Genomic DNA, 12832 nt, shown 5'->3' with positions numbered 1-12832 from the left:
ATTTCCTGACTTTCCTCAGATCTTAGAATACCTTGAAATGCAGCTATTAATTCAGCTCCTTTAGTGGCACTCTCAATTTACTCTCCTGTGGATGTCTGTTAATATATAAAATGTATCACCTTTTCACTTTTCTTTTTTCTTACTGTGCATTTAGTAAGTGACCTTCCTTTGCTTGTTGTAATACATAAGTGATGGTGTTTTCAAGTAAACATTATGTGAAATGCATTTAAAAAAAATACAATTATTACCATCTACATTTCCATTTACTGCATTTTTCCTCTGCTGATCAGCAGGCCCAGATGAATGACCACCATGCTTCTGGAGAAGATTCTTGGAGATACTCTGTTAAAATTAATATCAACAATGAGTTTCAATATAAAATAACAATAATAGTTGCACAAAAATGTCCTAATTACTCATTTTAAAAATCCAAATGTCGCCGGGCGCGGTGGCTCGAGCCTGTAATCCCAGCACTTCGGGAGGCTGAGACGGGCGGATCACGAGATCAGGAGATCAAGACCATCCTGGCTAACACGTTGAAACCCCGTCTCTACTAAACAATACAAAAAACTAGCCGGGCGAGGTGGCGGGCGCCTGTAGTCCCAGCTACTCGGGAGGCTCAGGCAGGAGAATGGCGTGAACCTCGGAGGTGGAGCTTGCAGTGAGCTGAGATCCGGCCACTGCACTCCAGCCTGGGCAACAGAGCGAGACTCCGTCTCAAAAAAAAAAAAAAAAAAAAAAAAATCCAAATGTCCTATATTAAAAGCAGTTAGACTTAAAAATAAGAGAAGCTGGTATTGAAAACCAAAACATTTCTTTTTTTTGTTTTGAGAGCCAAGGCTGGAGTGTAATGGCACGATCTCGGCTGACCGCAACCTCCCATTCCTGGGTTCAAGCGATTCTCCTGCCTCAGCCTCCTGAGGAGCTGGGATTACAGGCGCACGCCACTACGCCCAGCTAACTTTTCTATTTTTAGTAAAGATGGGGTTTCACAGTGTTGGCTAGGCTGGTCTCGAACTCCTGACCTCAGGTGATCCACCCGCATCGGACTCCAAAAGTGCTGGGATTCCAGGCATAAGTCACCGTGCCCAGCCTGAAAACCAAAACATTTCAATAGAGAACCTCACATACACTGTTTAGATAGAGCTTATTTTTTATCTTCATTAGGCTATTGACTCTGTAAAACTGAGTATGGAAGGCAAAAGGAAACCTATTTACGGACAAAGTATTAACTTAGGTGCATATTTCAACAAGACACTTACTTCAGAAGACCTAACTCTAATTTGCAATCTCCATCAAAAGTAAGAGGGCACTACAAAAATAAATTTGCTACATTAGGGCATTTAACATTTAAATTATTCCCAATTATAGAATTTTTTATTATTAAAAGAAGATAACTGGCATGACAAGAAACTTTGGAGTACTCCATGTTGTGTATAAAAAGAACACTGATGAAACTGCTTCATTTACGTAAACAAGGGCTTGAAAAAATTAAAGTTTTTCTTGATAAAATTTTTACTGATAAAAAAATGGTTGAATAAAACTACAAAGTAGTAAGAAAAACTTCTGTTTATGTTTAAATAAATGCAAGCAAGATATATTCTGCCACTCTTTTCCAATTAAGAAATAACTTCAAAAACTAGAGCAAGCCTTAATAAAAAGGGAAGAATAAGAACATTTATTCACAAAGCATCTAAAATGTTCCAGATTCTCATTTGCACATTTTCTTTTCTACACATTGCAAATGATGATGATGATGGTTAACCCATTCCCTGCTTTCTGGTCATTCGAGGATGTTTAAAGCAAAATGAACAATTGTTATCCATTTTTCTCTCTGTTCAGAATATCCTCCTTTCAGACTTTCAGGGGGCTTGCTTTTTCTCAGCCTCTAGATGGCAGCTTAAATGGCACACAGAAAGATCTTCTCTGACTACACAATTCTACTCCCACTCCCATCCCAATCCTAATTACAAACTTCCTCCATTTTCTGTAATTGAACATTTTCTGTTTTCTTTATAGGAAGCACTTGTAATGACTTATGCGTTTGTTGTTTCCTTGTTTTTGTGTTCCTACTACTCTAGGATAAGCCCTCATCCTGTGTATTCACTGTCTTACTGCCTAGCACACAGTCCGTACACAATGACAGAAATTTATTTGAGGTCAAAACACTTAAAATCTTATTAGGAGGTCCTGGGTGCCAAATCACCCTATTCCCGTAGGATATCACCAGTAATAGACCACTAAAACTTACCCTACTCCAATCTGGAAATCCACATACCTATGCTATACTTTCTCATTGTTCTCTTGTCAGTACTGGCTACTTGACAGTACTCACTAAAGGTTAAAAAAAAAAAAAAAGACTCGCAGTATGTATTAAGGCACTGAATCCCATTGTGATTCATTTTGTCCCATATTTGCATACACATATTCCAGTTTACAAAATGTTTTCACATTTCTTGCCACATTTGTTCATTACATATACCTAAGAGCTAGATATCAGTACCATCTTTACGAAAAAGGGCACTGACATTCAAATAAGTTAAATAATTTTTCCCAAGGTTCCATAGCTAGTAAGTGACAGGACCAGGACACCAACCTATCTTTTGACTTCCACTCAGTGCTGGTACCACTATGCACCAGCTGCTTCTACCTAAGAGGTCAGGCCGTTCCCATCTCTTTCCACAGTTGTGGCCTTGGAATACACCATTATTATTTTCTACTTATGTTACCACAAGCATGACTGCCACAAAGAAACTCAAAGCATTCTACTGTTAAAAAGAATTAAAACACTATTAAACCAAATTGTTGTTTTTATACTTCCACACGTAGACTATTTCCCATGCTTTTCCTTCTCATAAAATGTTCCTTGCAGATCTACAATGATGATCCAAACATATCAATACTTTCAAGTCCTAGGCACTATTGTTTCAAGTTCCAAGTTCTAAAAAAAACCTTACAGCTTAAACTCTTTATCTCTGCATCTCATTAGGATATTTACACATCCAGATATGCCATAGAATTGTACATTTGCTCCTAGGTTGACCTGGAATAATTCTTTAGTTTTGAGACAAACTTATCTTCAGAACCCGAAGTGATTCCCTGTATTTTCTTTTTCATTATACTATGTTGGCTTCTTAAATGGATCCTGCAAATTAGCAGAATTGTACCATGCAGCAGTAATCTACTTAGCACATAATTATGGTATTCATCATACACTGAAATGTGAGAAAATAATTCCTTTATGGGCGTACGCACAGGTGAGAAAGTAAAGCTCAAGCATCCTATTTTATGATTTAACACCACTTGATATTTATGACAGTAGACAGTACCTTAGAACTACGGGATGATCCTGTATCTTCCTCTTCTGATCCTGATGATGACTTATCTATAAAATGTTATTCACAGACACATTCATGAGACTATTAGTTACTGTAAATTTCAAATACATATAACAAAGTCTATCTACATTCATGAGTATTTAAATAAAATAAAAATAATAAGAAAAACTAATTTCAGGTTTGATGTAGTTTCAGGAAAAAGGAGTTTGTAATATCAGAAAAATAGCAAAAAAATAAACATATTATATTTGGTTCTGTGATTTTTTTTTTGACAGGGTCTTGCTGCGTCACCACAAATGGAATGCAATGATGTGATCACAGATCACTGCATCCTCAACCTCCTCAGCTCAAGTGATCCTTCACCTCAGCCTCCCAGGTAGTTGGGACTACAGGCCTATACTACCACACTCAGCTAATTTTTGTAGTTTTTTTTTTTTTTTTTTTTTTTAAGAAGAGACCGGGTTTTGCCATGGTGCCCAGGCAAATCTCAAACTCCTGGGCTCAAGTGATCTGCCTACCTTGACCTCCCAAAGTACTGGGATTATAGGCATGATCTACCACACTTGGTTTCCTTTTTTTTAAAGTAATACCATTAAAGCAAATACTTTTTTTCAGAGATATTCACTAACTTACCACTTCTAATTTTTATACACAAAAAAATAAAATTATTATAATTTGTTTGCTCTCGTGGGGCACTTTAAATAATACCATTTTTGTTTCTTCCAGTTGATGGTTTTGTTGCTTCCTCCTATTAAAAAACAAACAAACAAACAAAAAAACTTTACAAAACATCGTATTTCTTTATTCACTGTTCGTATAAAATCATGGCATATCCTGAGAGAAGACAAAAATATAAACAAAAGACAGATTCCACCCTCTATTCAAGTGGGGATATATGAAAAAGAAACAAGAACAGAAACATATAACACTAGGTCTACAATTGTGAGGGCATAAAGAGAGAATAGTCAGTTCTACTTGGAAAACTCTGTAAATGCTGCAAAGTCAGGGCCATATTTTAAAAGACAAAGTAAAGAGTGAGGGTATAAGGGTTTCTAGGCAAGGCAGTAAGCGTAGAAGGATGGGACATGAAACCACATGGCAAATGAGAGGCATTAAAGTAAAACTGGCATGCAGTCAGAGGGAATGGAATGGAGAGAGAAAACAGGACAATCAGGCCAAACTACAAAAGATATGTGTCATGCTGGAATGTAAAATTCCCCCTTGATGCAATCGGAATCCACTCAATGAGCAGATGAGTTAGATCATTACAAATATATTTCAGGAAGGTCACCCTGGCAGCAATGTAAAAGGGAGTGAACATGGTGAGGCAGGGGCCCAGCTATAAAAGAGTATTCTAGAATTATAGGTCACAATGTGAACTACAGTAATAAGATATGAAAAGTGGGAAGTAGGTAAAAATACAGAACTTGGTAAGAGAATGCATTGGTGATGTGAGACCTGGAGTGCAGCATTTTTCCTCTTTCAATGTTTCAGTGCTATTTACCAGGTGTTACGTACTAGGAGGGGGAAGCCAGATGACAGAGTAGATTACAAAGGGCCAGGAGTCAGGAAAGAATCACAAACAATGTGTTCACTTTAGGACCTATCAACTTTGAGACACCCAGGAAAGTTAGAAGACAGATCGGGATAAATACATTTGGAACCGAAGTAGATGGCCTTACTCAGGAAAAGGACACAGTGTTGATAAGACAAATATTTGTAAAATATACTACACTAGTAGAATTAAATAATGCAAACCTATATAGAACTCTGAACTTTTGAAAATAAAAACATGAGGGAAAAACATGGAATTCTACTTTTCAATTATATATTTCCACATTTGTTTCAAGAGTACAAAATATTCCTTAATCTATGCAGACACTTATTTCTGGAATGTTATGGCAATATGCATTTTTGAATTGCATGGAAATATTTAATTCTTGTTTTTTTGGAGACAAATTCTCACACAGTCACCCAGGCTGGAGTGTAGTAGCATGGTCTTGGCTCACTGCAACTTCCACCTCCTGGGTTCAAGCAATTCTCATGCCTCAGCCTCCTGAGTAGCTGAGACTACAGGCATGCGCCATCACGTCTGGCTAATTTTTTGTGTATCAGTTAAGACGAGGTTTCACCATGTTGCCCAGGCTGGTCTCGAACTCCTGAGCTCAGGTGATCTGCCTGCCTCGGCCTCCCAAAGTGTTAGGATTACTGGCGTAAGCCAATGTGCACAGCACATACTGAGCTGTTCTTTTTGGTTGCTTTCTACTTCTTTCCTTCCATAAAGGCAAACCTAAGAACTGTTTATTCCCACCATTTTTCATAAATCTCAATCCCATGCATCTATCTCTCTGGTAAGACTTGTTTTCTGTTATCATCTTGAGGGCTTGTATTTCTTTCTAGGATCTCTGTCATCATTATTAAGATTGAGGGGATGTATGTGAAAAAGCATGGGGAGGGGAAAGATTTCAAAAAAAACCAATCTACCTTTGTAACACCAGGGTTCACTATAGGATTGAGGGAAGGTTTCAGACCAGGGCGTGTAGGTCGACGAGGCTGACCACTGACGATTTCAGGATGGATTTTAACCCCATCTTCATTTTCGCTGTCAGAACTGCTGCCCTCAAGCAAAGTTATATTTCCTGTTCTCACAGTACCATATGTCGTTTTCACTATAGTTAAAGCAAAGAGTATATAAAAAAATGTGTAATTAACTGTCAGTGAATAACACAAGAATAGGCAGTCTTCAGATAGCTTACGATTCTTCCTCGTTGAGAAGATTGCTTGTTGAGAAATAGTCCTTGTTGGTTGTTGAGAAATAGTTCTTTGCTTTGTTAAGTGTTGTTCTGGAACATTCTACAAAGAAAACAATAGCTTTAAGAGAATAACATGTATCAAGTTTGATAACACAATATTCACCAGTACTACATGATCTAACACAAAGAATACAGGTTTTAGAGTCACTCAGATGTATTAATAGACTCAAACCTTAAATCTGCCATTTACTAATCTACATGCTCATGGGGTGAGGATTATGAGATGATACAGATATCCTCAAAATGTTACTCTTTTGCCCCTAGTTCATTATTAGACAAATACTGTATCGATTAGAGTATTTTCTTAACCAAAATAACCTAGAAGAAAGCTTACCCATAGGGAGTTTTGAGTATTACTGAAAAAATGAATATATTCAAAAATATAAATATGTGATAATATTTTGGTATTTTCATAAATTTCATCTTATGGAGAAAATGTGAGAACTTAGTTTTTAGTGGTATCTGATTTAAATGGGTAGGCACTGCAAACAATACAAGCAACTTCTATGCTCTTTATAAAAAAGCTGAAACAAATTATCATATTAATTCAGTTCCTTCTGAGACAGAGAGAAAAAAAAAAAAACAAGAATAAAGCTTGTAGGGCAATGACTGATGAGTGAAATCCACACACAGCTACTAAAGAGGAAGCTGTCACTGAATACGCTGACAATAGAGACAGAAGTGTAATAAAAGAACAGACACTAAAACATGTTGTGCAAGGGAAAAGGCTGAGGTAAATCATTTTTAAAAGGAGAGGCGGGACAGAGAAACATCAAAACAAAAAAGAGACACAGCCAGTTAATCAAGCATGAACTTAAGCCAAGGAAAGAAATAATTTTAAGCACAATAATGTATGCAGAGAAATACAGACACATAACAAAAACTTGTGTTCATAATGGATCTCTGTAGTGACACTTATTAGAATTTGCTCTACAATAAGCTTTTTGTAAAAACTTGTCTAATAAAAGAGTTAATTTTATTACACTAAAATACACGTATCACTACCTGAAAGCTGGAGCACTGTTACCCCAGAGAGAGAAAAATGGAAAAAGAAATATTCCATCAACTTTCCACCTGGAGAAAGAATAAGCAAGCAGAATTCTAAAGAGTAATGTGTGGCTCGAAAATATGTATTTAACAGAACATGAATTGGGGCTTTAAAAAGTTTAAGAAATTGTATCCTAAAATCGAAACCTAACCTTCCAGTTGAAGAATATTAGAAACTGGCCGGGCGCGGTGGCTCAAGCCTGTAATCCCAGCACTTTGGGAGGCCGAGACGGGCGGATCACTAGGTCAGGAGATCGAGACCATCCTGGCTAACACGGTGAAACCCCGTCTTTACTAAAAAATACAAAAAAATAGCCGGGCGAGGCGGCGGGCGCCTGTAGTCCCAGCTACTCAGGAGGCTGAGGCAGGAGAATGGCGTAAACCCGGGGGGCGGAGCTTGCAGTGAGCTGAGATCCGGCCACTGCACTCCAGCCTGGGTGACAGAGCCAGACTCCGTCTCAAAAAAAAAAAAAAAAAAAAAAAAAAAGAATATTAGAAACTACACTGAATCTATCTTTCCTACTTAAGACATATTTCTAATTTCTTTCCTTCTTATTTTGACGTGTTTTCTCAACACAACTCATCTGAACTTATATATCTTAAACATTATAAGACGCCAGGCATAGGGGCTCATGCCTGTAATCCCAGCACTTTGGGAGGCCAAGGCGGCTTGATCACTTGAGGTCAGAAGTTCACGACCAGCCTGGCCAACATGGCAAAACCCCTGTATCCACTAAAAAAAAAAAAAAAAAAAAAAAAAAATTAGTCAGGTGTGGTGATGGGCACCTGTAATTACAGCTCCTACAGAGTCTGAGACATGAGAATCGCTTGAACCTAGGAGGCGGAGGTGAGCTGAGATCACGCCAGCCTGGTGACAGAGCAATCCTCTGTCTCAGAAAAATAAATAAATAAATAAAAGGGATATAAATTTAAGCCATAGTTTAGAAATGAAAGAGATTTAATTATTAGAACATACCATGTGTATTATATTACTTATAACGTTCCATTATATAGAAACTCATTTGTGTGTTCATTTATTCATACTGAAAACTATTAAAATACTTCTTACACACAGTCACGATTATAGGTACTCCAAATACACAAAAATATGTTTCCTAACCTCCACTCCCGTAGCTCATAGTAATACAGTAGCTTTGAAATTATTATTTAAATAACTAAATAGAAAAGCCTGAGATTTAAAATTTTAGAATGAGATACAAGAATTCTGGGTAGGTATTTCTGAAAATTACACTTACAAAAACCTTCTGAAATTAAAGTCTTACCATATGAATACTAAAGTCTCTGCTTACTTCTGTAAGTTGTTATTTTGAACAAAACATGTATTCTTCAGTTAGAGTAAGGCTTTAAAATAGACTCTTAGTGACTTAGAAAATATAGTGGAATCCCTTTGTAATATAGGTTTTGAGGAAGAATTTAAATTTCAAGTCTTTCACAATTTAAAAAAAATTAGATATGGAGTCTTGTTACGTTGCCCAGGTCTCAAACTCCTGGGCTCCAGCAATTCTCCTGTTCTAGCCTCTTGAATAGCTGGGATTGCAGGCACATGACCTCACACATAAATAAATTCTCATAATTTCCAATATTATTTTAGGCTAATTAGAGAACAAAGGATAAAATTATTTTAAAACTCTCTGCTAAAAACTGTATAATAACAAAATAATAAATGTCCAAGAAGAAAAAAGTAAATATATACTTCGGGCAACAGGGAAACCCCATGATTACTATAACAAGTAATTGGATCCATTTGAGCTTCGTTTAACAAATAAGTAGTATAAAAGTCACGTTAGTATGATTTAACACAGTAAGTATCTTTATCCCAATAAATTTTGACCAAATTTCACATCTCCTCTATTGTGGGGAAGCTTTTGTAATATAATTTTCCTGCCATTATGTAGTTTCTAGCCCATTCTCTTTTTCAGTTCCCATTCCCTCAAAGTATTTACCAGTTATCTGTTACTTACCAAAGTAAAAAAAAGAAATGTACCTAGTCATAGTTCTATAAAATGGTTTTCTCTAACCAAATTTCTATTACACAGATAAAACAAAGGTAGACCACTGTTAAATTTTAAAAGTAAATACTATACAAAACTAGATTCAGAGTGAGAATATTAATTTCACAAGACCACTTTACCTTGGATTTAAAATTGAAGTCACCATCCTTTTTTAGTCGCATACGCACTAAAAAAGTATCCAGTCTGCAGGAAAGCCTATAGAGCAAAAATATAAAAGAAAAAAAAAATGAGCAGGTTCATTACTTACAAAACAAATAAAACAAAACAAAAATCCTAGCCTATATCTGTATGCCCCCTCCAAAAAACGAAAAAAGAAAAACAAAATCTAGGAAAAAGTCAGCTATCAATATATCACATAATATATCTTGCTGTAAGTAAAACATGACCTTTGTTTTAAAAAATATTTGTTACCTATTTCTGCCTTCAGCTCTCCAAACTTTTTTTTTTGTTTGTTTGAGACAGAGCCTCAAACAAACTCTTCTGTTGCCCAGGCTGCCGTGCAGTGGCCGGGTTCACGCCATTCTCCTGCCTCAGCCTCCCGAGTAGCTTGGCTACATGCGCCCGCCACCACGCCCGGCTAATTTTTTTGTATTTTTAGTGGAGACGGGGTTTCATTGTGTTAGCCAGGATGGTCTCGATCTCCTGACCTCGTGATCCGCCCGTCTGGCTAATTTTTTTTATTTTTATTTCTTTTAGTGGAGACGGGGTTTCACCGTGTTGGCCAGGATAGTCTCAATCTCCTGACCTCATGATCTGCCTGCCTAGGCCTCCCAAAGTGCTGGGATTACAGGTGTGAGCCACCGCGCCCGGCCCAAACCTAGGGGATATCCAATGCCTACCCAGTCTTACTTCCATAGCAAACAGTGTCAACCAATACACTGGCAGAGACCCACAGTAATTTGTCCTGAAGGCTGGACTGAAAGCTCAATTAACCCAATCATGCCTGAGGTTGCAATTTTTGGAATTTGAAAAATCAGACCTTGGGCCGGGCGCGGTGGCTCAAGCCTGTAATCCCAGCACTTTGGGAGGCCGAGACGGGCGGATCACGAGGTCAGGAGATCGAGACCATCCTGGCGAACACGGTGAAACTCCGTCTCTACTAAAAAAATACAAAAAACTAGCCAGGCGAGGCGGCGGGCGCCTGTAGTCCCAGCTACTCGGGAGGCTGAGGCAGGAGAATGGCGTAAACCCGGGGGGCGGAGCTTGCAGTGAGCTGAGATCCGGCCACTGCACTCCAGCCCGGGCGACAGAGCCAGACTCCGTCTCAAAAAAAAAAAAAAAAAAAAAAAAAAAAAAAAAAAAAAGAAAAATCAGACCTTGGCGATGGCCTTGAGTGGTAAGCTATAAATAATTCTTACAGGCTTAGCATTTCAATAATGGAATACTAGGTATACATGGGTTTAGCTGACATAACTGAGTCCTGGTAGTTGTACCTCTATTTCCCTAAGTACTGTATCTAAGTATCTTCCTTCCCATGGGCTCCCATTTCCAGATCCTTCTTCTGCAGGGCTCCATGGCAGTCTCCAAACTTTAAATCTTCAGCCTAGGAAAGCACAGCTTCCTAAAAGAATGAGCTCAAATAATCAAGGGTAGGAGCTCTGTTTCCCTGTTCCTGGAAAGTAAAGCTAAATGGAGTTTCAATCATCCACCTCCAGCATAGGCATATGACCAACTACCCCACTGAAGCTCCATGACTGATTTGCCAGCTAATCCTACTCTTGCCTTAAGCCTACACAGATATGAGAAGAACATTAGTTAATTGGGAAAAGTGGCAGAGAAAAGGGGATGCCTGGCCTGGACCACAGATCCATGCAGTTCAGCAACCTCCAGTACCCTAGTACTCGATGGGCTCCAAGCTACCCCTCTGTAAGTTGGGGTGGAAGATGATACACATTTCTATATGCTCTAAGACTCTTCCCAGTGGCTCAAATTCTCTTAACATCTTTCCAAACAGACAAACAAACAAACAAAACTTTGATATCTGTCAGTTTTTCCAATCAGAGAACCAAAAAAGCAGCAACCCGTTCAGGACTCTCTTAAACCCACTACTTTAACTTACTTAACATGTCTTTCTTGCTAACTCCCAAAATCCTGTGTTTTTCATTCCTCTAATTTATCACAAAGCCCACTATTCTGATCTCTTTTCTAAAACCCTTACTCTTATCCAACTCAGTGTCTTTGGCCTTCCCCTGCTAATCCCACTCTTATCGGCTTCCATTAAGGTTCACCAGCTCATTCCATTCTCATCCTCTTCCATTGGGATCATTAGACCCACTCTCCCTTTTCTATTATTAAAACACTCACTGACAGGATGATACACAAGAGCACTAGGCTTTGAATTGAGGAAATTGAGTTTGAATCTCATTTGTGTTACAAAGTGTACCCAAATAAATCATTTACTCTCTTTGAGTTTCAGGTTCTTCACCTGAACAACCACTTGACCCAGACGTTCAACACAGATAGAAATACTAAAGAATATTTTGTTTAGTCTCTAAGATCCCTTAAAATCCTGAAATTCTATGTGCTTTTGATTCTATTGAAAAATGAAGAATATTTAGCTGGCATGAGCACAGTAATAAAAGAAAAAACCACCAAGAAAAGCAGAGAAGAAACAAACAAACAAACAAAAAAAAATCAAGAAAAGAATACAGAAAACTCATGAAAAAAAAAGGACTCCAGAGAAAAAGAAAAAGCTTTATGGAACTAGGCAAGGTACTTGCCTAAAGGGAAAACCACATAGAGAAGTCAGAAAGTAGAGAAATCAATTAACATTTCCTTTGAGTGTGAGCAAAATATAATTAACATAACATAGTCTATATGCAGACCACCTGCAGCAAACTATTCCTCTCCAGGACTTGCCTGATGTTGCTTATGGAAAACCTAGGGCCCTGTAGCCCAGCTGAGTGAGATCTGCCCTAAAAACGTTGATGGTAAAAATAAGGTGCTGGTTACCACCGCAATTGTCAAGTACATTAGGGCAAATTTCTGAACTAACCAAGCTTCTAAGAAAGACTCTAAAGAGTGTTAACGTAAAACAAAATGTGACTTTCTGAACTGATCTGATTTGGACCCGTACCTTGATCCCATTGCTGCACAGGTCTCAAGAGAAGTGATTTGGGGGCCAGGCACGCTCATGTTCAAATCATGGGTTGGCAACTTGTTAATTAACAGGATCATGGGCTAATTATCCAACCCTCCGAATCATGGTTGCCTAATTATTTAAAAAGTAGGTGATAGCACAAATATTTGCAAAGCAACATGAGGACTACAGGAAATGATAAATGTGAAGCACATAAGCCCAGAGTAAAACAACCAACAGTTATTAGTTTCTTTTCTCTGCAGTCCCTTAGAAGACATATCACTTTTCAGAATCTGTGAAATCCTACCTGTTCATGCAGTCTTCAATGGTAACAGCAGGCGCTACTAAAGAAAAAAATACATTTTAAATCAACAATAGAAACACATAAAATATCAGAATCATAAGGGAGCATGGCAGCAACTGCCTGTAATTCCAGACAGGAAAATAAGATCACAGTCAATTTCTCTTAATAATGACTGTATATCAAGCCAGGTGCCATGTGTGCGCATGTAGTCCCAGCTA

At 38.0% G+C, this 12832-nt stretch overlaps 1 protein-coding gene across 3 annotated transcripts in view; it reads right to left on the bottom strand.

Moving 5' to 3' along the window:
- Positions 1-12832, bottom strand: part of ANKRD62 (ankyrin repeat domain 62) — an 81626-nt gene that overhangs the window by 56688 nt on the left and 12106 nt on the right. For all 3 annotated transcript variants that reach the window (XM_005587219.5, XM_045378213.3, XM_045378214.3), the window contains 7 exons: positions 12618-12654; positions 9351-9426; positions 6095-6191; positions 5823-6007; positions 4047-4086; positions 3330-3385; positions 249-342 (listed from right to left, as the gene is read on the bottom strand). In XM_005587219.5, the coding sequence (XP_005587276.3) occupies positions 249-342; positions 3330-3385; positions 4047-4086; positions 5823-6007; positions 6095-6191; positions 9351-9426; positions 12618-12654 (585 nt within the window). The remainder of the gene's footprint in view (positions 1-248; positions 343-3329; positions 3386-4046; positions 4087-5822; positions 6008-6094; positions 6192-9350; positions 9427-12617; positions 12655-12832) is intronic.

This window comes from Macaca fascicularis, chromosome 18, assembly GCF_037993035.2.
Source record: "Macaca fascicularis isolate 582-1 chromosome 18, T2T-MFA8v1.1".
NCBI lineage: Eukaryota > Metazoa > Chordata > Mammalia > Primates > Cercopithecidae > Macaca > Macaca fascicularis.
The sequence above is the reverse complement of the archived record's forward strand: the minus strand, read 5'-3'. Positions and strand labels throughout refer to the sequence as shown.